The sequence below is a fragment of the Vulpes vulpes genome, chromosome 9 (genome assembly GCF_048418805.1).
Source record: "Vulpes vulpes isolate BD-2025 chromosome 9, VulVul3, whole genome shotgun sequence".
Classification (NCBI taxonomy): domain Eukaryota; kingdom Metazoa; phylum Chordata; class Mammalia; order Carnivora; family Canidae; genus Vulpes; species Vulpes vulpes.
In genome coordinates, this window is record NC_132788.1 from 45,553,164 (window position 1) to 45,577,791 (window position 24,628).

General features: G+C 39.6%; 1 protein-coding gene across 11 annotated transcripts in view; it reads right to left on the reverse strand.

Moving 5' to 3' along the window:
* STARD13 (StAR related lipid transfer domain containing 13) overlaps positions 1-24,628 on the reverse strand; it is a 519,929-nt gene that overhangs the window by 64,281 nt on the left and 431,020 nt on the right. The window contains exon 2 of one of the 11 annotated variants that reach the window (XM_072719987.1): positions 2,137-2,201. The exons of 9 other annotated variants lie outside the window; for them this stretch is intronic. Coding sequence is in view for 1 of the 2 variants with exons in the window: in XM_072719981.1 (XP_072576082.1) it covers positions 16,787-16,850 (64 nt within the window). In the remaining variant the exon portion in view is untranslated. Of the gene's footprint in view, positions 1-2,136; positions 2,202-16,786; positions 17,105-24,628 lie in introns of those variants that run through there. One more of the 11 variants, XM_072719981.1, reaches the window with a different exon arrangement.

Genomic DNA, 24,628 nt, shown 5'->3' on the forward strand with positions numbered 1-24,628 from the left:
ATCAAAAGCACAACATCTATGCACTGAATTCAGGGAAACAATGTCTGTGCAGCATAATGTTTAATGTGATAGAGCTATCAGGTATATGTCAGGGAAACAGATCAAAGGCCAGATCTTACACAGGCCCCAAAGGGAAGAAGCAAACACTTTCAGCCCTGTCCCACTGATCAGGTTGGACATGGATTGGGATTTGTCATTGAATTCAGGGAAGCAGAGCCTGTGTTGGTCTCATCCTAGAGCGTCTGCTCCTTCTGGCATCCTCTAATACACTGTCATTCTAGTCATTGACAATTTCTAAATCTTGAGGTTTTTTAGTCCGGCATGAAGGTTTTTTTATATAATTGTCACCAGCAGAGACCTAATATGTACTCATTCCTGCCATGTAGGCATCATTCAGAAATATCCAGGACAGCAAGCTGGAAATAAAAGCTTTGGAACGCATTCTTTTAGGAGGGGTGTCTCTGACATCCACAAGTGCAGTTCAAAACAGACATTCAGCTGAACTGCACTGTATTGGCTATTGTGGGCCTTCTCTTTCAAGGTATGAAGGGCAATTACTGTATGGCTTGAGTCCTATTTAGTACTCCTTTGAGAGTCCTAATACGAAGGCTTCCGCTTTGAAAATCACACACATATTTCAGGGGAAGTAGGAAATGCACATTCTGACCTTAACATGTGGAAAATGTGGTGAGCTTCTACTGAGTCATACATAGACTGTTGACTCCTAAATTTTCAAGCACAAGATTTGCTTTCCCTTTCAATATAATGCAGTGGTTAGTAGGGAGGAAATATCTAACTTCTGGGTATTCTCAAAACTTAATTATGAGCCAGCAAGTCTTAAAGAGAATCACAAAGTTCTGTATTTTCTATTTGAACTACACAAATAGTATGCCTTTTTCTATTACTTTCTCTCCCTAGAGAGACAGACCATGAAGAGCAAATGGAAGGGCCCTGGAAAGCAGGGGTTCTACAACATAGAAAGCTCGAGGGAGGGTGAGAAGCAAGCTTATAAAAAAGTATAACCCCCACTGTTAAGATAATGAGCGGGAGGAGAGGTAGGCAGCAGGGATCCTTATAGAAAACTCCTTTTGGAATTGAAGACTTCTATTGGACAGAGGAACAGGGCTCAGGCTAGCGTAGGAGATTTTATTCAAAACTTCTCTAGGAGCACTTGGAAGAGTTGGTTGAGTGGCCAATTCTTGACTTTGGCTCAGATCATGGTATCAGGGTCTTGGGATAGAACCTGTGTTAGGCTCTGCAATCGGTGTGGAATCTGCTTGAAATTCTCTCTCCCTCTGTCCCTCCCCGCTTTGTACATGCACATGGATGTGCTCTCTCTCAAACAAATAAAATCTTTAAAAAAATACAAATAAAAAATAAAAGCTTCTCTAGATAACTTTTCATTTTTTCCACAGAAGTAACAAAGATAATGAACTGAAATTCCTTGCATACATAAACATGAATAATTAGATCTTAACCAGAATCCAGCTAAATCAAACTCTCAAATAAGCTGATTTTTAAAATGGGTAGGCATTTAATTTTTAAGTCCAGAGTCAAATACAACAAAAAATGCAATTAGTAACTAATTAATGAGAAGAAGCCACATCCCAGCCATGGTGGATGGCTCTTTACCATCACTCTCACACACCCAACTTGCTATTCTATTTCTGAAAATCTCTCAAATATTCCCCGTGCTCTACTCATAAGCCTAGCTAGCACCTTGATATCTCAGTCTAAGGGGAAAACAAACTCTTATTTACTACCTAATAACAAAGCAATCAAAATAACCATACATACCTAACTGCTATCAAATTTGACTTTGCCCATCAAGTTGAGTTGGAGAAAAAAGAGCCTTATAATTTCTACTGAGTCCCCACAGCCCTGACTAATACCTGTCAGCCAAATGCTACTGTTTTCCCCACAGCACATTACATGGCCAAAAAGCTTACAAGATTAAAAAGGAATTATTATTGCCAGTGTCATCATTTCACCAAGATCCATCTAAATGACATTTGAGGACAGTGAAAATCTCCTTTTTAACTGTGCTTTTGCTGACTAGCATAACATGTGAAAGCTTTAAGGGCCATTCAAATCACATTTCTACAGTTTTATTTGTTCCCTATTTACAATACATACCTGCCCCTATAGCAGCTCCAGGGCCACAAGGCAAAGCATCAAGTTGCTGCAAGTCTGTAGAAAACCTAAGTGTGGGATGGAACAGAAGAATGCCCTTGGACAAACTGGCCCACTGGTCTCTACTGTGGTTACCACATTACATTACCTAAGAAAATTCAATCTATTTGGCTCCATAGCATGATAGGATTTCATTAGAATTTTTTGTTACTATTATATGTAAAAATCATTTCTCTTTAACTCTATAGTGGGTACCTAGTTTTGCCTGCACAACACCCTTCCCTTCTTCTTCAGATAATAGAACCTCTTTTATGTTAAAAGCCTCTTCTATATAGTTTAGGTGGGGGTGACACTCTTGGTCACTTAGACCACATTTCTTGGCCCTATTACCACCACCCAAATGGGCATGACCTACTCCTTAAGAACGCCTGATTCCCCTTAGTTCAGTGGAATCAGGGAGCTTTGGGATCTTAAGTCGATAGTTGTTTGGAGGCTGGAATCAACTAGTTGAAGAGGGAGATGTCCAGTTTTTCAATTGGTAAGCTTGTTCTGCACAAAAACAAAGTAAACCTTTTCATTCAATAAATCCAGAAGACGGTTTGGTGCTAGGCATGCTCTTCTGCCACCTATCTGTGATTCTACTTGAGGGAAAGTCATTCTTTTTGCCTCAGTTGCCTTTCCTACATGCTTAGAACATGTTGTGGCCTCTGTTGAGAGACAGATGTGTAGAGGGAGGCTGTCTCCTGGGTGCTTCAGGAGCTGTACATCAGTGGGCATGGGAACAAGGTCATTATGGAAACTACCTATGGCCCGTACACTGTTTTTCAAGAGTGTTATATTATTTCTTAATTATATATGCTCAGTGTTGAGCACTTATAAAAAACACAGAAGGCACAATGAAAGAAAAAAGTCAGTTATTTTCCCATTACCAACACATAATTCAGTAAATATTATTTATCAAAAAGATAATCATTGCAATATCTTTGGTTGACTAACTTTTTCACATAATAATACGTTGTGAATATTTCCTCACATAATGATGATGTTGGTAAAAATGGGAAATTTGTTTTGAGAAGCATGCTTATTTTTTAAATACTTGATTTTTGAATACTGCCAATTGTTCATCAGTGCTGGGAGGTTATAATATCAAAGTAGCCAAGAGAAAAGAGTTTAGCAGGCCTTCGCCAACACAGACTGGTTGTGGAGAAGGCTGGAAGTCTTTGTGAGTTAGAAATTTACATGCTGTTTCTTTAAAGAAATATCATGTAGTGATGTCTGGATAGTCAGGTGAATAAGGTTCTGGAGGGCTCCACTAAAGTAAGGGGATATTTTGAGCGCAGCAAATTTGCTGCCCAGGCTGGCAGGCCTCCTCTCATGTAACAATCTCATTGAATTTTTAAACTGGTGTTTCTTGAGAGCTTGGGAATAGTGTGTTCTCCTAGCTAAGCATTTTAAGTACACTTTTTGGTTTCCATTATTCTCGGCACAGCAAATACTTTTTCCATAGCTAACTCAAAGGAATACTATTCTTTCTAAATGACCAAAAACTCAAATCAGGGCCAAATTAAATTTTATTATTATCAGAAAGTTGGCTGGCCAGAAGGAACCTGCTCTACCGTGAAAAGTTTATGAAATCATATACAGGCATATGTATTTATGTTGTTCTTACAAATCTCCTGGAATTTCAATGGTCACACTGGCTCCAGTTTAAGTAGGTCTTCTTTCTTAAATGTTCATTAAAATACTTAAAAGAAGTGGGGGAAAAACACATCATGGGTCTCCATGTGATTCAGAAAAGTAGGTGCTTTGTTTTTTCATTTACCCTGGCTAACATGGTAGGGCACCCTGTTTCTGAAAGATTATGGGTGACTCAATCACCTCAAGGTGTCTGCAGTGGATGCAATTAACACTATTAAAGTATATCAAGGGTATTACCATTTCAACACACTCATGGTTGTTGGCTTAGGATAATTTATATGGCTGATCTAGCTTCATTATTAGTGTACTACTTTAGATGAATGACTCTTTTGTCTTCGATGGAATTTATCAAGTGAAGTCCCTATTTATCAAAGGTGTATTTTGTTTGGCCATGCACTAGGCTAGTTTTGTTAAAACCAATGCCAGGGCATCCATCTAATGTATAGGTATAAATGATGCAATAATTAATATTATATAGAACTATACATTACCACCACAATCCTTCTCCCAAGAATGCTTTATAACCCCAACCACAGGTGCAGGATGAAGCATCAAGTTTTGTAGTAACCACAGACTGATTTACGTTTCACTTCATGGTGACAGGATACCTCTTTTTTGCACTCTTTGAATTATTATAATAAGGTTATTGTGATGTGTAAAAGTCCTGAAAACATCTTAAATGTTTACCAAGTACAGTTTTTTTTCCTAATAAGCATAACCTTTTCTTTCCATTATATTCTAAGTTAATAGTAGAGTTAAAATCCAGGTTATTTAGAATAAATTTAATATTATCAGTCACTGAATATTCAACTTAGTGAACCAACTGATAAATACCCATTTAACTCCGCATAACATAAGGCAACTTTTTTTTAAGGCAACTCTTTCCTTAATGTGTAGCAACGCTTCTTGCTGTGAGCTACTACAGAACTATAGAAGAAAGAAATTGGGAAGATGTCTATATCCCTGTGAGTTGTCCTCAGCTAAGATGGGGTTTCATGGCTGTGCTTATGTGTACTATTTTCCTGAGAGCTAGGATCACATACACGTTGAGACATACTACTCCATCACTAATTCTTAACACTAGCCTTACGTCTCCAAGACTTGAATGATTTTCTGCCGGCTATATTCATAGTAAATCTAGTCACTTAAAAATAATTTCTATTAGGGTGAAAGAGGACAGAGCAAATTCAACACTTGAGTGGTAGGTCTATTCCTTGTCACTCAAGAGTGATTTTTTAGCTTCGTTGAGGCAATCATATATATGTCATTTATTATTAATTTGTTACTAATTTATTGAATAATTAAATTTATAATGAAAACACACACACACACACACACACACACATTTCCTTACACTCTTTCAATGATTCCCTGTTCTTTCCAGTTGTCATGGAACTTACAGCACTCCTCCAACTGGGAAGCATATACATTCCATCCCATTGATATCTGGCTTTGCCACATGACTCACTGTGGCCAATGTGCAATATATGCTAGTTTCAAGCAAAACTCTTCAAGAGCCATCATCTAGTTTTTCCAGTTTTCTACTCTTTTGCTTTCACCATGAGGCTAGTATGTCTCAAACACAGGCCGTTCCTTCTGCCTAGGCCCTGGAATGATGACGTGGGGAACACAGCCACAGCAGACCAGCTGTTAACATGTAATGCGAGCACGAGATAAATTTCTGTTGTTTCATGACACTAGAACTTGGGGGACAACTTGTTACAGTGGCATAATCTAGAATAAACTAATTTAACGTGGGGCCAGATATTCAGAGAGAAAGAATATGGACCTTTATTTCAACTTGAAGCTGTTGCTGGATATCTGCTAGCAAGTCCTAGAAACGAACATAATCAATCTCTGTAATCATTTCTGCTTGGAATTCTGCTTCCCTGCCTACAGCACATGGCCTCTATGAATTTAAAAGAATGTAAACAACACTTTTATGATCCTCTGTCACAGGCAGCTACATGTGTGAGTGTGTGAGTGCACACACATTCACAAACACACACTTCCTCACACACACACACATATTACAGAAAATCAGAAGTTCAGTTGCAACTGAACAAGGAAAGTCCTCAGGAATATAAATACTATTCCTTATGCTCATATTCCTTATAGTATAAAAGGAAAGAAAAAAAATTTACAATCCCACCCCGATCAATCTCAAAGAAAAAGAAAGCAGAAAAAGTATATGCTCTGCCAGCCAAATAGTTTCTGGCCAGATTGTTTTGACTCAAGTTTTCCATGAGGCAGAGTAGCTCTTTATTCTCTCCCTTCATTTTGTACAGATTGTTCCCATCAGGCGTTTGTGGTATTTCTCAGGGAGGCTGCATGCAGACACAAGCATATGAACATCTCCAGCTTTTTGAAGTGTGGAGACACTGCCTACCACTAAATCCCAAGAGATTCTTCATGGTGGAGTTAGTTAAGCAACTGAAATGCCAGGTCGGGGAATAGAATGTAATTCAGAAAATTAGAAAGAGGGTCATAATTTGCAGGCCTTTGCCAAAGTATCTCCATATTGATCCACCAAGATAATAAAGTCTTGAGGAGCCTTTCTTGGGACAAGGGTATGAGATGCTGGAGATGATTTTTCTATCTTGGCTTCTTTAGCTTCTCTTGGAAAGGTGAAGAACAAGAGTCCCCAGGAGCTGACTTGATGTTGGATCTCAGGAGCAGAAGCTCTAACTTCCTCAAGGTCAAGCCAAACTGGCAGTATCAGATGCACCCCTTCAATATTCACCCTTTGATGACGACTTCCTGCCTGGGGAAGAATAATTGCTTTGGACAAGTTCCACCACGGCTAGGAAGTCAGATTCCTTGGCTTTGGACAGGTACTCTTTTATCCTATATTGCATTAGGAGTTTTTTTTTTTTTTTTAATGTTAAAATTTTTTTGCATGTCTTTGGGGACTTAAACCCTTCTCTATTTTCAGACATATCCGAATGTCTATACTTGTAAAGGCTTATCTGCTATTTTAGTTTCTTAGCCCAACTCTTATAGTTCCGGATACTCCAATTACACCAGAAGCTCTCATGATACCAGGGAAACATCTACCATGCAGGCATCAGAAGGAGCATGGAAACCATCCTGATAAAATAACTCCAAGAACCCTACAGATCGTTTTCAAGTCTTTCACTCCTCATAGGGTTGGCATGGTACCAAAGCTATTGATTCCCCATTCAAGGCTTTGTGCATTGAATTTCTCAGCAATTGTAATACCTGGATCAATTGAAACTAGTGTTTGCTTCACTTAATCCCAAGAAAAGATGTGTACAACTCAAGGGTAATTTTATTATGATTACATAGAAAAACTTGATAATGTATGCATGTGTGTACTTTTAATTTTTAGATATTTATCAGAAAATATTCACTGGGATAAAATACTTACTGAGAACTTTTCAAAGTGCCTTTGCCAGTTTTCTGGAATGTTTTCTACCTGCCTACAATGGCACTCTTTCTGTGAATGATTTTCTAAACATACTTCACTTGTCTCAGAAAATCAGGGCCAGATTCAAGAAATTAGGTTTTTATTAGGTGTTCGGCTATGGATTCATTTTTTCTCCATGTTCTTCAAAGCCAAAGTGACCACTGAGCTCAGAGGTTTGCTCTTTAAGCACTGGGATTTTTATTTAGCAAATCATTAGTAGACACTGACATTACAAATCTCCTATGGAAAGCAATTTAAAACAGATTAGGTCACTGAAGTAGCTTTACTGATTTGGGAAAGAAGGGATTAAGATTTAGACTGAAGGAGTGGGAAACAACTTGTACACAGACACAGTGATACATTAATGACTGTCCAACCACACAGCATACTGATATATTAAAGTCAACTGAGGCATCCCATAAATATACCACAAATGCAATCAAATAGACTTTTTAAAAACTTATATAAACTGTAAAAAGTTTTAAAAGTTTAAAACATAATAAAGTTTTAAAATCTTGAATAGTTTACTATGTATAGTAAATAACTTCTAATTTTAAAGAACTCTGAGCCTAATAATTATTATCCCAAACCTTAAACTTCAAATTTTAAGAGCACAGTAGGAAATGACAGAAGAATGTGTCATTCAAACACACAAGCACTTCTAAATGGAGGTTCAGGTAGTTCTACCTCATAAAACATAAATGTAATTTAATTACCTGACTGGCTCTGGGCATATAATAATTTTTATTAATTACAGTCAATAATATGGCCTTGACTAAGATGCTTGCCCAAATACTCGCTGAATTCAGGTATAAAAGGGTTATTTCCCTTATGAACAGATTTGAATAAGATACAAAAGTGACCAAAAATCCCCTCTTAAATGAAATCTAACAGAAAAGTAGCAAGATCTAAATCTAAGATTTGAAACATCTGAATGAAAGACAAGGAAGAAAAAAAAAGAAAGAAAAGAAATATCATCACAATTCTCTCATCTAGATATTGATTAATATTTTGGTGTCAAACAGTCTCTCATTTTTTTTATTATGAAGATGTGTATGTGTATCCAGGCTAAATATACTACATATTTTACATAATCTTTAAATAAATAAAATTATAATCTGCATTTCTACCTGACCATGCCTTTTGAATCTCTTTCCAAGCCAACTGATTTCCTTTTCAATCATTCTAGATGGCTGAAAAACATTCTGACTTTAAAAAGCATCTTCTTTTATCAATTTAGATGTCATAATCAGGAGTTAAAAATAATAAATTCAGTTCTCTGGAGGCTTTCACTCCAAATAAAGAATTTCGTCAGAACGTGCATCCTGGTGAATATATTTCAGGGAGTACTTCTGGGTTGACATTTCTCATGTTATTTTACATTCTGGATTAAGACCCATCTCATATGGTTTTAATTTATATTCTCAGCAGACTTCAAAAAGGAAATTCCAAGTGGAAGTTTATTCATATACCAGAACTATGTTTAAATGATGCTACAGGGATGTCTTAAACTAACACAAGTCAGGAAGTTCAAAGTTAAGGTTAGATCCTGGACCATGTTCCCACCTCTTCATTCTTGGTATTTGGAAAGTGGAGATTTCATGGAACAGCTGTCCCACTTGTCTTTGACCTCCTGCATATGTATTTAGATAATTTCAAAGATGCATTTCAAAACTTTATGTCATAAACTGTTATTTTCTAAAGGGTGTTGCTAAAGTTTCAGTTACACTTACAAAACAAAACAAACCAAAACAAATATACTAGACCAAATAGAGAAAAAACTCCCCATCTTGTTTTGATGACTAGATGAGTATTTGGAGTCTGCATGACTCCCCCAATCCTTTATATAAAAGCAAAAGGTGACCCAAATTTCGAAGACTAGCAAATCCACTGAGAGTGCATCTCTTTAGAATAAAACAGATTTATTTTTTGTGCCGGGTTAATGTTATTGCTTTAAAAGGGAGTTTAAAATGAATATACATTCTAATCTCATTCTGCTCTTAACTAATGGCATACCTATTAAATAAAATTCGTTCTTCTTTTGTTGAATACGTATACTGTTTTATGATTTAACTTTTTAAAAAGAGCTTGTCGATTTGTTTAGAAGACGTCCCTTTATTTCAGTGAGGGCATACGCAGACTGTTATAGGGGCTATAAAAGGACATAAAGTGTTAGAAGAAAGGTCTGAGTTCACATCGTAGCTCTACCTCTGATTACCATCATGGCCTTAGGTTAACTTCAGTATGCCTCAGTTTCCTTATCTATAAAATGGGAATAAATAACAGCATCTACTTTAGATCATTGTTGTAAGGATGAAATGACTTGTTAGCCACATTGGCTACTAGCACAGTAGAGGTGTTTATTTTTCATGTCCTACAATAGGAAATAGTGGTTCCAATGGCTTCTGATGCTCTCCACTTAGCTTTTTCATTTGACCTTCAGAAATAGAAGGCACTGGGGATCCCTGGGTGGCTCAGCGGTTTAGTGCCTGCCTTTGGCCCAGGGCATGATCCTGGAGTCCTGGGATCGAGTCCCACATCAGGCTCCCTGCATGGAGCCTGCTTCTCCCTCTGCCTGTGTCTCTGCCCCCCACCCCGTCTCATGAATAAATAAATAAAATGTTTTAAAAAAACATTAAAAAAAAGAAATAGAAGGCATTCATGTTACTGATTTATTCAGTAGATATCTACGGGGTGCCCAGGATTTGAAAAGCTTGCGGTTAGGCACTGTAGGGGAATGCCCGCCCAGCTGCAGGGAGTAGGGTCCTACCCTGCAGGTCTCTAAGCCAAGCAGGGAGGACAAAGACATATCCAGGAATCACTAATCCCAAAAAAAGCAAAAGGATCCCAGAGTAGGACAAGGTCCTACAGGGCTCAGAGCAAGAGGGGCATTTCGGGTAAACTGACTGGGACAAATTTAGCAGGTGAGATGAGATTTGAGGCAGAAGGTGGTCGGCTAAATGGTTCTGTCCATAGCAATCCCTCTTCTGCCCACCAACTGCTTTTGAAGCCAAGATTCCTGTGAATTGGCATTTTTCTGGAATAGAAGCTTATGCTCCTTCATTTGTGCCTGCAGGAGGGCTTTGGGGCCAAACACAGCCCCATCTTCTACATCTAGATCCTTCTTATGACAGGAATCTAATAGGCATTTCATTTTTTACACTCTGTGGAAGATTGCATTATATTCTTTTTGTTAAATGATGCTGTATCGCAGGAAGCCATGCTTCACACAATACAATGCTGTTTAACAAGATGTAATGAGAGTCATAAATGAAATGTGACTTTGAAAATGGAACTAAGGGCCTCCACAGGCTGTTTCTTTTAGGATATCAACACCAGGTTAGGAAAGACAGTCTGGTAATTATAGTTTATGATGTGCTTACCAGTTAATAAGTAAAACATTAGCAATAACTTGCTTGATATGGGACGATCTCAAGGGCAAAGATGTGTTTAAACATAACAAACACATCAGAACCTTGTTAAATAAATCTGTATCAGATGTGTAGGCTTCATTAAGGAAATGCCTTCAGAAGATTATTTTTCCATGTTATGAGAAAAAAAGTGGGCAAATAAGTAAATTGTTAGCAAGGGATATGGGCTTCCTGTGGAGTAATGACTGGGAAAAGTTGAGGGTTAAAGTGGATCCCCAGGTCATTGACCCCAAGAGGTCAAGAGTCTCCCAGAGAGGCTTCCTGTCAAGGTCATTCCCACTATTAAAAACATCAAAGGTGTGTATTCAAGGATCTACCTTGTGAGAAGGCAATTAGGAAAATAACAGAAATACCATTAAAATATTTCAAGTTATTTACATTTAAAAGCAAAGAAATATTTGGCTGTTATGCTTAAATGATCATAATTAACATTTCATGACTGCTCAAATTGTACCTAATGCTAACAAAAAATTTAGAAAGCAGTCTTCTTTGAATTTTTGTTTTTCCAATACAAGGAACAGTTAGAACATATTCACACACACACACACACACACACACACACACACACACACACAGAGTTGACCCTGGACTGATGTGGGAATTAAAGGAACTGACACCCTGCACAGTTGAAATTTTTGACTTTTCAAAAACTTTACTAATAATATAAACAGCTGATTAACACACATTTTGAATATGTCATATTATATGTTGTAATCCTACAACAAAATAAGCTAGGAAAAAGAAAATGTTATTAAGAAAACCATAATGAAGATAGTTACAGTACTACACTGTATCAAAAAAAAAATCCACATATAAGTGGATCTGCACAGTTCAAGCCTGTGTTATTCAAGGGTCAACTCTGTGTGTGTGTGTGTGTGTGTGTGTGTGTGTGTGTGTGTGTTTAATTGAGATGAAGTTTGCCTTGCCTAGACTAACTCAAGTTAAGAAACTTGGGGTTTTTAGATAGAAGTCAGAGTTATGGCAACTCCCTAGAAGGAAAATATTGTTACGTAGGTGCTTTATTTGTGGAGAGACTATGTTGCTTTCATTACCTTCTCCGATTCACTTATTCTACCACTAAGGTATTCACATTTAGCTCAAGGAGAAAACTTTATGTACCAGGTTTATAAAAGGGCTAGCTTTTTCCTGCCTTGTTTCCTGTGAGCAATCAATTTTTGATTTTGGAGCTTAAAAAGATCAATGATCTCTCTCTCTCTCTCTCTCTGAAACACATATATACACACACACACACACACTATATATATATATATATATATATATATATATATATATATATATATATATACAGGTGCACATACATTCTGTTAACATGTCATGGGTAAAACTGAAAATATCCTGAAATAAATATGCAGATTTTTGTATTCTCTGAAATTATGACATTGCAGGTACACACCACCAGATTGGAAAACAGGTTGCATCTTTGCATGTCCAATTCTTAGCCCAGAGCCTTGCAAATGAATGTTGGCTGAAAGAGTGAATGACTATAGGAAAAGAAAAATATTTACGGCTTTACATATTTTTGGGTCAATAAACACCTAAAATGTTTTTTAGATATTCAGGCCTCTCAAAACTCCCCAGGCTATTGTAAACATGGAAATATATATTGTGGAAGTAGCTTGCAAACTATAAAGCCCTATATGAAAAAGAAGTTAAGGGGCACCTGGGTGGCTCAGTCAGTTAAGCATCCGAGTCTTGGTTTTGGTTCAGGTCATGATCTCAGAGTCCTGAGATCGAGCCCCAGGTCAGGCTCTGTGCTTGGTGCAGAGTCTCCATGAGACTCTCTCTCCCTCTCCTTCTGCCCCTCCCCCACCCTGCATACTCACAGGTGCATGTGCACACACACACACACACACACTTTCAAACAGATAATCAATTAATAAAAAACAAAATAAGGTAACACTATTCCTCTAGTGATTTCACCTCTGGGAGACAAGTCCCCAGATACCTCTGCGCAGCAGTGCCTGTGCTTTCTGACAGGCAGGACATTTGATGTTGTCCCTGCCCTGACAGGAAGACTCATTTCTGCTGGCTCTGATCCCCTTTCCCTTCCCTCTGCCTGGAATCCTTGGGAATCCCAAGGGTACAGATGACTGAAAGATTTGGTCTTGAAAAATTAACGAGAAAAGATTTTCCTGTTTTCTCACAAAGGAATTATCCTCCCTTTTAAAGATAATCAAACCACTGGGACCTATTCATACTTAAGAATAATCAGACACAACCAGGAAATGAATATCACAGGACTTTCAAATGTTTGGGCCACTATCTTTAGTAAGAAATACACATCATATAGTTATTAACATGCATACACTTGCAGGTGTTCACACACACAGGGACTGAAACAAAGTTTCACAAAATAATCCTTAGACTTTATACATATATGCCATGCCACCTGACATTTTCTTTTCTGATTTGTTTTCTTTTATTAAAAATCACTGGGTTGGGGCACGTGGGTGGCTCAGTGGTTGAGTGTCTGCCTTTGGCTCAGGACATGATCCCAGGGTCCTGGGATCCAGTCCCACATCGGGCTTCCCCCAGGGAGCCTGCTTCTCCCTCTGCCTGTGTCTCTGCTTCTCTCTCTGTGTCTTTCATGAATAAATAACTAAATCTTTAAAAAAATAGTTCTTAAAAAATCGCTGGGTATACCCACTAACTAACTTCACGATCCCCTTCTAGTTAAAGAACATTGTCTTGGACCATGCTCTATTATTTGACAAGCATCTGGTCAAATAAATGAATGAATGGAACACAGTTCTAAGACTGACATCTGGAGGTCTTCTTAGACTCCTCCCCCTCGCATCCCCATATTTTCACAACACAGTCCCAAGACCTGCTGAATCTCTCTCTCTCTCAAGTGCATTTCTCAAACTCCTATTCTCCCCACCCGCATTCCCTCTGCCTTGGTGGAGAGCCTCCTCACATCCCTAGGACCTATTGCAACAGACCTCCTAAAGGATCTTGCCCCTTCAGTTCTTGCCTTCTGTATCTCCCCACAACGTAAGCCAGCTCATTCCCCTTAAGACTCCTTCGTGCCTCCCTGTCACCTACAGAATGAAGTAGCAGCCCACTCTCGCGGCCTCGGCACCCTCCCTCGCCCAGCCTCTGCCTGCTTCTAGGGCTGACAGCCCACAGCAGGCCCAGTTGTGCAGAAGAGCTGGGGCTCACCAGTCCCATGGTGCTGTTTCTCATCCTACACTGCACTGGGGCTGTTTCCTCCCTTCGTCTATCATGTTCCTCCTACTTCTTGTTCCCCTGACTTACTTTCATTTGTCTTCTAGCAAGATTAGCTAAGACCTCATCTCCTGAATCTCAGGTTAGCCTGCTCTTCTCTGCACTTTTGTAATCTCTTATAATTCTTACAAAATTAGCCTAAAATGTCTTTGTTACACATCTGTCTCCCCATGAGACCATAAGCTCTTCAAGGACAGAGGTTGCCCGGTTCATTTTTGGCATCTCTAGAGTTTGGAGCACTTGGAAGCCCACGTGTGCGCAGCATCTGCCGAACTGCAGAGAAGCTGGACGTAGCTCTTGGATGGCCATCTTCCACTGTCCTTGCTCGGCATTAATCCCCAAGCAGAACAGGACCTCCAGATGAGTGCTGTGCAGAGGTCTCTGGTGAAGACACCTTTGCCCCCTGAAAACGCTCTCCTGCTTTCTTCCCCCTTTCCTGGCTTCACTGAAGGAGGCTGAGGGGCACATGCTGGGTTTTCATAGCTTTCTGTTCCACTCTGTTTCAGAAGTCTGGTGCTACTATTCCTGGGGCAGAGCGTGGGCTGAGTGCCAGCCCTAGTCTCAATCAGTAACAAATCAAGGACATGAAATCTCACACAGCTTAGAGGCCTTCCAGATGTGGATTTGGAATAGTGTTGGGAAGTCAGATTTGGTCCAGAGTCACTCTGAATCTGGAAGACTCTGGGAGGGAGAGGGTAGTTCTGCTGATGAGTAAAAATGGTTAGGTCTCCTCAAAAACAGATTTGAGTCCTCATTCAGTCTGGACCACCCAAGATCTCCCTGGATATGCCCCGGACAAAACCTAACTCCCCCAGGCTACCCCAATCACAGCCCCCCAGCTAGCCCTTGATGGCACCCCTGGGGAAGTGGGTCAGCTTTTAATTAGGTACATTAATGCCTCTCTTGAAGAATCACCACATTCAGCTGTGCTGACTTTGGCTTTCAGGAGAAGGGGGAAAATGTGTAACATACTGGGGTGACTTCTTTTTGGGCACTAGATTTAGTTGGGTCTGCTAGAAGGCTGTCCTCTTTACTCTGCTTAGAGGTTCTCCTTCCTTGAAGAATAGTTTGTTGGGCACCTCTTCCAAGAAGCCTTCCCTGAACATTTCTAACACTTATGGTCTCCACTACTCCATGATTTCTGGCCATCTTGAATTGTTATTTGACCTGTCATATGTAACCATGAATCCCATCTATTTATAGATGTACAGTCTGAGCAGAGTGAATTTGTAAACAGTAGGAGCTCAATACAGGTTTGTAATGGTTGTGGCTGTTAAGGCCACTGTTAATAATTAACACACAAACAAGTCTGCTGCTGACTGCTAGGCCTTGTTTCATTTCTAGAGCTAGGAAAGTAGACAGACCCGGTGGAAAGCAATGAATGTCTTTAATGGATAAAGGGAAGGCAGGAACAGATAAGGGAAAGGAACAACAGGCTGAGACCAAAAACTCTCAGAAAGGCAGTGTGGCAGTGGAGAGCCTGCACGGAGTATGGGCTTACTGGAGGGGTCCCTGGGCAAACTGTGCTACACCTTGAAGTCTCTGTTTCATCTTAAGGTCTCAGTTTCCCAACTGCAAAATGTTCATAATGTCACATATACTGTAAGGATGCTAACAGAAACTCAACAACAAGCAAGGCCATTTCAAAAGTTCACTGCTGCAATCCTGGCCTCTGGCAAAGGGCTTTGGACTTCACTTTGTGTTTACATTTGCTGAACAAAATGAACTCTGTGAATTGACAAGGAGCAGGCACTTAAAAATTGGAGCTATCATTATTGACTAAAATGAGTACTTTGCACATTTTTTTCCAATGATGCACTCCAATGGCAGAAGAAAATAGATACCCCCGGGGGGTTTATTTGACACTTCCACTCATAGAGAGGAAGAAAATAATATGCCCACACTTGTTTTAAAACAATAAAACCTTCCCCCAAATTCTAAGAAAACTGGGGCTCCAAGGGGAGGCACTGTCCTCTGGCTTCTTCCACTGCAGGACATTCTGCGAGGCCACAGAGGCTTGGCTGTACATTTACAAGAAAAATCTCATTTTTTGAGAGGTGACTTGTTATTACTGTTTAATAACAACCTTCCTGAACACTAGAAAATGTGTTCAGGCAATCCCAACTGGACTTGAGCTACAGTGACACAAAGTGGGGCCTGGAGTCTCACTGGAATGCATGAGAGAGAGACACACAGGCAATGGAAACTGGACTGTCGGCTGGGCGTAAGATCACAGGATGGGGGCAGAGTCTCTGCTCAGCGACATAAAGTGCTGGCTTAGAAACAAAGACCTCCTTAAATACATACCCATAAAATAGCAGGAGATCCTATGTTCTGATGGCAATTTGTGCATTTTATTCAGGAACGCATCCAACATCCTGCAAAGGTGGCCTCAGAGATGGAACCCAGACTTCATCACTCGCTCTAAAAATCCATCACGGCTCTCAGATGGCCCTATAGTAAAATCCCAACGTCTGGGGAACAGCATACAATTCTTGAGTTCTGTGTGGGTTCTTGACATGTCTGTCTGTGTCTCAGCTGGCAACAATGCCCTGGAGACCAGAGGGACTGAACAATTCGTGGTTCCCTAGAACTGCCAGCTCACACCACTCCAGCCTGCTGTTGCCCGTAGGTACTTTGCCTATGTGCATGCAGCATGACTTCCTCCCACTTCCTCTGACTAGCTAATTCTTCTTTTGGCCCCTATTTCTGTAATTCTCAGCTCTAGTTTTACCTTCTCTACAAAGTCCGTCCTGGGAAGACCACCTGCTCCTGCCACCCAGGTAATAAAGGCTCGCCCCGTCACTCCTTTGCACCCTTTGTGTCCTTCCAGCCCAGGACTTACCTGGCACTGGGATCTTCGCTTTATTCTGCTCTCCTGTTTGCCTCCACTGGCACTGTCTTCGCATATCCTGCACCAACCAAAGGGCCTGATTTATGTTCGCGTGGCAAACTGAGAAAGCTTCCAGTACAGAGGCTCAAAGAAATTTAGAGCAAGGAGTAAAAAATAGTCCTCTCTAATGCTTCCGGCCACTAAGAGTGGAGAAGAACCTCACTGCTCCCCAGTGACCTGTGAAGCATCAGCGAAAATTCCAAACCTCCACACTTCCTTTGCTCATTGTTTTCATTCACATTAAAAAGGAACACCATGGATCTGCATCACAGCCTCAAAATAAAGTCTCAGGGAGAAAGCATTCCATTTGGAAGAGAAAGAGCCACACATTTTCTAATGTATCAAACCCTAAATATAACTGAAATGTAAGGTGGATGTTCCACTTACATTATCAACAGGGTCTTTCAGTAGCAAAGAGAACTCTCTACCCATAAAGAACCAGCTCAAGAGTTACATTATGATTCCAATGGTTAATTTTTGGTTTGAAATTTCCAAATCTTTTCTTATGTGCCATTTAAGAAGATAAATACAGTTTTGAATCATTCTGCAGTTGACTACAAATAGCAAAGATGATGTTTCTAAAGGACTTTGTCCCTCCTGGTGCAGAGTGACCTCATAGTACCACGCAGGTACTACTGAGCCCATGTGCATAAACTTGTTCAAATTTTACTCCTGTCTTCTTTGTCAAGTGTGGTTTCTACTTATAGTTTAAAGAGTATATTATTTAGATATTCTGCAACCTCACTTATTTCCTAACACAATAATGGTATCATCAAACTTAGAGTATTTGAATAATCCCCAAACAAACAAACAAACAAAAAAATCCAGTCTTCAGTTTATTGAATTCTGGGTTTTGAAATTCTGTTTGACATAATGGTTTCTATTAGCAAAACCCAGTTTGTACTAAATTGTAATAAATTCTGCCAGAAACTTCCTCTCTGAAACTCCACTTCAGGGATTTACAACCATTCTTCTTAGGCTTCATATCGATAACTATTTGTCCCCAACTGTGCTGTGAAAATAGATGGGGGACAATTCACAGCAGAGCTTTGAGATCCTTGTCTGGGAAAGTGGGGGAGTATCACTCTTGCTGATGTCATTGTCATTTCTGGAATTCCAGCCTGGCCACTCTCCCATCTGGGCTACTTTTCTAATCTGGAATTCTCTTTCCCAGCCTTCCTCACTACCCACTCACCTGACCCCTAGGGGAACCATGAGTCACTTCCTGTCCTTTCAGCCTGTGGCTAAACTTCCCCTTCTGTAGGAACCTTGGCCTGGGGGTGTGTGATAAGGGGCATGGGGGGGGGGGGGGACAAGAGTTCCAATCTGTCCATCATAGAGAGTGAATTGCTGAGGACTGTCAACTCTTAATGATTTTTCTTTTTTAGGGGATAATTATTACTATATTACAGTATTGATCTGATTTGTGCATTATTTTTTTTTTTTTTTTCTCTTTTTCTTCTTCTGTGCATTATTTTTTTAAGAGTTGATTTACCCCAACTTCCACGCTTCCCCTTTCCACAGCTTATGTGCAACTTAGGAGAGGATAGTGGGTAAAAGAAACAAGAAGCATATTCATCAATCTCATATTCATGCAAAGTCTGATTGGGCAAATCTGGGAGCTAATTAAAAATACGTGGTCAGATGGGCATCTATTTTACTGAGACTGGCATCCTTATTTGTCATTAATATTAATAAATTGGATATAGTACCTGAGTCTTAGCTTTCCAGGTCAGTTTTTAATAAAAGGGTATTTTTACTATGATATTTTTTTTAATTAGGGTTTTTATAAGTAATACTGTGGAGGGGCAGTAAGTATGTATTTTACAGACTCGTGGGTGGCCTATGATTGCCAGCCACCCTTGTAGGTAGGCCATGGGGAGAAGTTCTGTGCAAAGGTATGTGAGTGGACCTGCCCTGTGATCTACCTCCTCTTCTCCTTCTCTATCCGTAAGTGGTTGCACCAATGCCCAGATGACTTCAGAACCTCAGAAGCTGCATGTTGTGGTGGCAGGGATCAGTAGGCCTAGGTCTGGAGCAGGGCATCTTGTCCCAGTGTGAATGGGAAACAAACTTCTAGTTGGCTGACATTGTAACACTTTGAGGACAGGGACTTCTGCCTTATTTGATGTTGAATCTCTGCAATGGCCACCTTCTGCCCAGGAAAGAGTAGGCATATAGCCAATGCTTATGGAATAATGAATGTTGAATGAGTCATAAGAATACGCACACGAAAAATCAAAGTGCACACAGAGAGTTAATTCTGAGAAAAATTTCTGAGGGTCCTTTGCTATTGTGCATGTATACACGCACGCACACACTCAGCCTCCTCTAAATATTACTCAAAGCTCTTGCTTTTCAGGTCCACTTTTGTTTCCATGGAAGTCATCCAACTTTCAATACACACCACACCAGGGTACATTGTGAAACAGTTTCTTTGGAAAAAGATTCAATTCCAGCCCTCTCACCCCTGCCCCTGAAAATGAAGGCCATCTCAGTTGACTGAATAGGTTTATTTCAAAGCTCATCAGTTTTAGAGAATCAAGTATGTTTCAAAAAGAGTTTGGGGTTATCCAGACTTTACTGGCAGATCCCCCAGGGGGGATACTGACTGGTGACTGGGTCTCTTTGCTTGGGGTTCTCTTCATGAAGAAACTTCTTGCACTGTCAGACTATTCTGTGAAAATGACAAACGGTAGGACACTTTGCCTTGATAACACAACCCACAAATCCCTTATATGCTTATATTTATTTTCAGGCTAACATTGATTTCTAGGCTAAGGACTACAAAGTGGCATTTGATGTTTCCTTTTTAAAGTAATTGTGACTAGTAATTGTGACTTGGAACTAGATATTGGAACTTAGTGTCTATTGGGGCAAGTCAATAATAATTCCACACCTTGTATTTATGTTTCTTTTTATCACTTAAAAACATTTCATTTCCTTTCTTTTTATTGTCTAAAAGTAACATCAGGGATAGCTTCGAAAAACATCACAAGGTTTACAAACCAAAATTTTAAAAAATCCTTTTGTATATTTACAAGAAGTGATGGTAGGCACATTTATAAATTTTTTGAAATCTCCAAAGTGGCTGTATCTTCTGAAACTATATTAAATGGCTAGTTAGAAGAAAGAAGCAAGGAAGAAGTGAGAATGGAAGGAAGGAAGAAGGAGGGAAAGAAGAGAGGGAGGTGGCAAGAAGGAAAGAGGGAAGGAATGGAGGGAGGAATGAGAAAAGGAAGGGAGAAAAGAAAGGGAAGATGGACTCCAAAAATAAGTCATCTTGTCAGAGTACCTAAACAAATGCTGGCTGGTGGCCATAAGGTTAATCTAGCACTAGTACTTCAGGACTCTATTTAGTGATCTGGCTGCTGTATATGAACCTCCTTCTAACAAAGCAGAAACCTGGTGTTCCCCTTTCCATGCTGTATATTGATGTCCTTATTATGGACAGTCCCAGTTTATAGCTATTTCTCAAATCAGAAACTTTGACACATTTCTCAATTTCACCTTTCTAAATACATTCTTTTTGCTTGGCTCAGTCAGTCTCCCATCCACAAGATGGTTCTCTGCACCCCTGACTTCCTGTCCTGGGTATTCTGGATTTCTAGCAGGAGTTTAATAAAAGTCACTGATGGAAATGTGCGACCTTAAGTCTCACCTTACTTTCACCTTGAATCTACTTTAAATCAGTTTTTTTCTTCTTTAAATATTTTATTTATTTATTTATGAGAGAGAGAGAGAGAGAGAGAGAGAGAGAGAGAGAGAGAAAGAGAATGGCCGAGACACAGGCAGAGGGAAAAAGCAGGACCCCGGGATCACAACCTGAGCCGAAGGCAGAAGCTCAACCACTGAGCCACCCACGTACCCCCACTTTAAATCTTTTAAACTACTATTGCAAAAAAGATGATCCCAAACCTAATTCTAGATTTATGTTATTTTAAAATTTAGCTTCCTAACCCCTCTGGGGAAAAACAACCTTCTCACTGTATTAGGTACCATGTGATCAGCTAGCAAGTTCACATTAACTGATGAATAAATATTTGGCTAAAGTTCATTATGGTTAATGAATGCCTGTTTGGGCTTTATTTTGCCCTGAACCTGGTTTATTTCAAAAATATCTTAAGGATTTACTGAGATAGCCATGAAAGCAAAACTCTAAATGTTTTTAAGCCTGTGGCTTTTAGTACCACCACTGTGATAGACCAAAAATAAAGGGCATGCAGTTGAAACAATGCACCTATTTTTCAATTTGGCCAATATAAATTACATATTCTTAAAAAAAAAATCCAAGAATTCAAAACAAACCAAAAAAAGCAGTGTTACTCCTATGCATTTTTTTTCCTAGAGTATTTTTATTTTACCCCTCAGACTATTCTCCCAACATGTCCCAATGCTCATTTAAATACAATCTTCAATGGGAAACAGCACATCAAACCTTCCAAACAGGCACAAAATGCATTGCTAATACCATGGAGAGGGTGAGCAGCAGCTTTTGGCAAAACAACATGACTTCACTGCCTTAGTAGTGAAATTAGTAGGAATAATAAAACAACTTCTCCTCACACACAAATGACTAGGATCATAACTAAAACCCAGTGGCTTCTAACATGAAAAAGAGAAAAGGGGAACTGAGCTTTGATCGTACAGTCACCTCTATTCACACCTGTTAGGAATGCAGAGAAAGTTTCCTGATGAAGTTTCAACACTAAGAAACTCACGTTTACAAAAAGACTTTGGAACTTTGTGAACAATTTCAAAGGTATACTTATTTTAATAAGTTATGATACAAATAGGTAAAGTGAAGTCACTATGATAAAAAAAAAAAAAAAAACCTGCCCACACGATTTTCAGCTTTTTAGGTGTATTTTTCTCAGGGAAGCTTTGATGATCGGCCTACTGTGGGTTATTAGATAGTATGTGAAGTCATTTCTGAATACTTTTTAATTTCATTTAACCAAACTATTTGCTTGGTCACAGTCTATCTATTGCTGTTACCAAGAGGTTTACACATATTCCTTTAAAAATTTTTTTTAGGAAAGAAATGTATATATTAACAATGGGGGAGGGGTGGCGGGGAAGAGAGCCTGTAGAGGGCAGAGGCTTTTACAGAACAATCTGTTGCTCCAAAGGAGAGTCAAGAGATGCTCAGTGAAACCATCAAAGTCACCAGTTAGCTGTGTGACCTTGCACAGTACTTTAACCTCCCTGATCCCGGGCTCCTTGCCAGCAAAGTGAAGGCTCTCTTAGAGTCTTTTAATGCTCTAAAATCCTGTGATTTGAAAGATAAAATGTTATGTTGACAGGATCTGAAATCAGTAAGACCAATGCCATTTTGGAACAATGTCACAGGACTTCAAAGAAGATAAACCGTACCTAGTACCTATGTTCTGGGTACACCATTGGAGACAAGGGCCACACCCATGCTAACCGAATCCAAGAAACCCATAGGAATGTTGTAGGAAAGTTAAGGTCAGTCTACACTTTGTTGCTAGGAAAGCATTGTTGATGAGCTCTAATCCAAATGGTTTATATGATTTCATATTGTGGTCTCTGACATACCAAGAGAAACATCCCGAGAAACCACAGTGTCAGCTGCTGTGTCTTTGTCATGGCCATCATCCCCAACTTACTCCTTTTTTTCAATTTTATTCTTAAATGCAACATTTCTGATCACTCTCTGTTTTGTAATCCAATTCTAATAAAGACAAGAAGACAGGATTCTGACTGGAAGGAGATGAATAAAAGTGCATTTTTTTAAGGCAGCCAGTTATTGTAAGACAGTTATTAAAATGTCTGGGTAAATGACCTCATACTGCACTCAGCCTGCAAATGAGCCAGGCAATCTGGCCCTTGGTGCTTATGGCTTTGGACTGCTTTCTCTGAAATCGAGTTATAGGAATCTGTGAACTGGAGTCCTTCTTTGTTCCAGCAGTTTCCACAGCACCTGACAGTGTCAGGCACATAGTGGCAGGTAAAGTTTGTCGGCAATTTACTAAATAATGATTATGGAAAGGGAAAAAAAATTCTAGACCATGTGGAAGCTTTGGGCATTTTGTAGTTTGACTAAGGATAAACATTTGCTGTAACAGGAATATTTACTAAATAGGGAATAAGCTCCTTAGTGGCTAAAACAGTATATTGGTAAATTTGCTTCCTTTATTCTTTAATTTATTAATCATATTTATGTACACTTGTTATGGAATTCATTTCCCTAGAAATAAATATCATCACTAGAATACTGCAGGGTTTTTCGGTTTGTTTGTTTGTTTGTTTTGAAAGCACATTCAGGAATGTTCTCCCTGATATAAATTGCATAAGGAAGGCTTGCAGAGCCCAAAAAGTCCATTTGATTCCTGTTTTAATTCTCTAACATGCCATTTAACTATTCCGCTAGAAAGCATCTGCACTGTCATTGTTAATATTATGTGCTAGGCATGAAGCTAAATGTGTTAGGCTTTCATACAAAATGACTCATTTCATCCTCATAACAACTTCTAAAAAGGTATTATCTTCCCCAGTTTATGGAGGAAACTAAGGCTCAGGGAGGTCAAATAAGGTGCCAAGGTCACACCAGACTGATTCTATCGTCATACCAAGGGCTTCCGCTTCCATTCTAGTCCTCACTCATAACCATACGGGAATACATAGAAAAAGAAAGCAAAGCATTTCCACATCTTTTTGCCAAGAAGATTGGGCATAAATTATAAATAAGCAACTAAAGAGAGAAAAAAATTCACTCACGTGATTTCCCCATTTATTCTTTTCATACCTTAATCAGCCATTAAACGTGGATGTCACCATGGCACCAGACAAAATAGGGGATAGAAATAGAGGTCAACAGAGGCAGTGCTTAACCTCTGATGAAAATGATGGTTGTTAGTGATAAGAACAAGGAGAAAAAGTTGAATCATCAAGCAGTAGTTTTTCAAAGGTCTTGATTCCTTGTGGAAGATTCTAGGTGGAAACTATAGGCTCCTAGTCAGGTAAGGTCTCTAAGAGTTGTGGAAGAGGTGGGGAACAGTAAAGTGACGGCAGTGTAGTAACAGTGTGGTTGTGGGGCATAATCCAGACAAAGCATAGCACCAAGTCCTTACCCTATGTCCTCACACCTCCCCTATTTTGGATAGGAGCAATAAGAAAGCATGCAAACAGTGACAGTGTTGGTGTGAACACCCAGATTCTTCTGAGCCCGAGCCTTCCACTCTTCCAGGATGTGGTGCAGCTCAAAGTCCTCCTGCTGTAGGGTGTCCTCTGCCACTACACAGAGCTACACAGAGCTTGCGGTGGGAAGACAAGAAAACCCAGAGAGGACCCTAGCTCGGTAGGGGTGGGGGTGGGAGGGTGCACGGGAGACAATGGGCATAGATCAGTAAAATGAATGGGGACGTTTATCCAGCAATCTGTACTGTTAATTAAATTTAGCTATCTACCAGCTAAGTACTCGATGGCTCCATGGTGATTATCAAGCCAGTCAGAATCTCAACTGGGGCCTGATTACTAAATTTAATAGGATTATGCTCCCCCCCCCCCTCAGAACTGAAGCAAAAAGTTCCTTTCAGCTGAGGCTTTTATGTTGTTGTTTTTTTCTATTAGTAAGTAGTCCAGAATTATCCCAGAGACCTCAAAGATTTTTAGAGCTTCTTTTCACTTATTCAGGGAAAAAGAAAGAATTCTTGCTTGGTAGAAGCAAGAACGCACGCAGAAACACGCTAGCCCTTCTTGCCTCAGTCTGGACTTAACATTCAATGAACTCAACTCAGCAGAAAAGCCACAGGAATGGGGCAATGAACA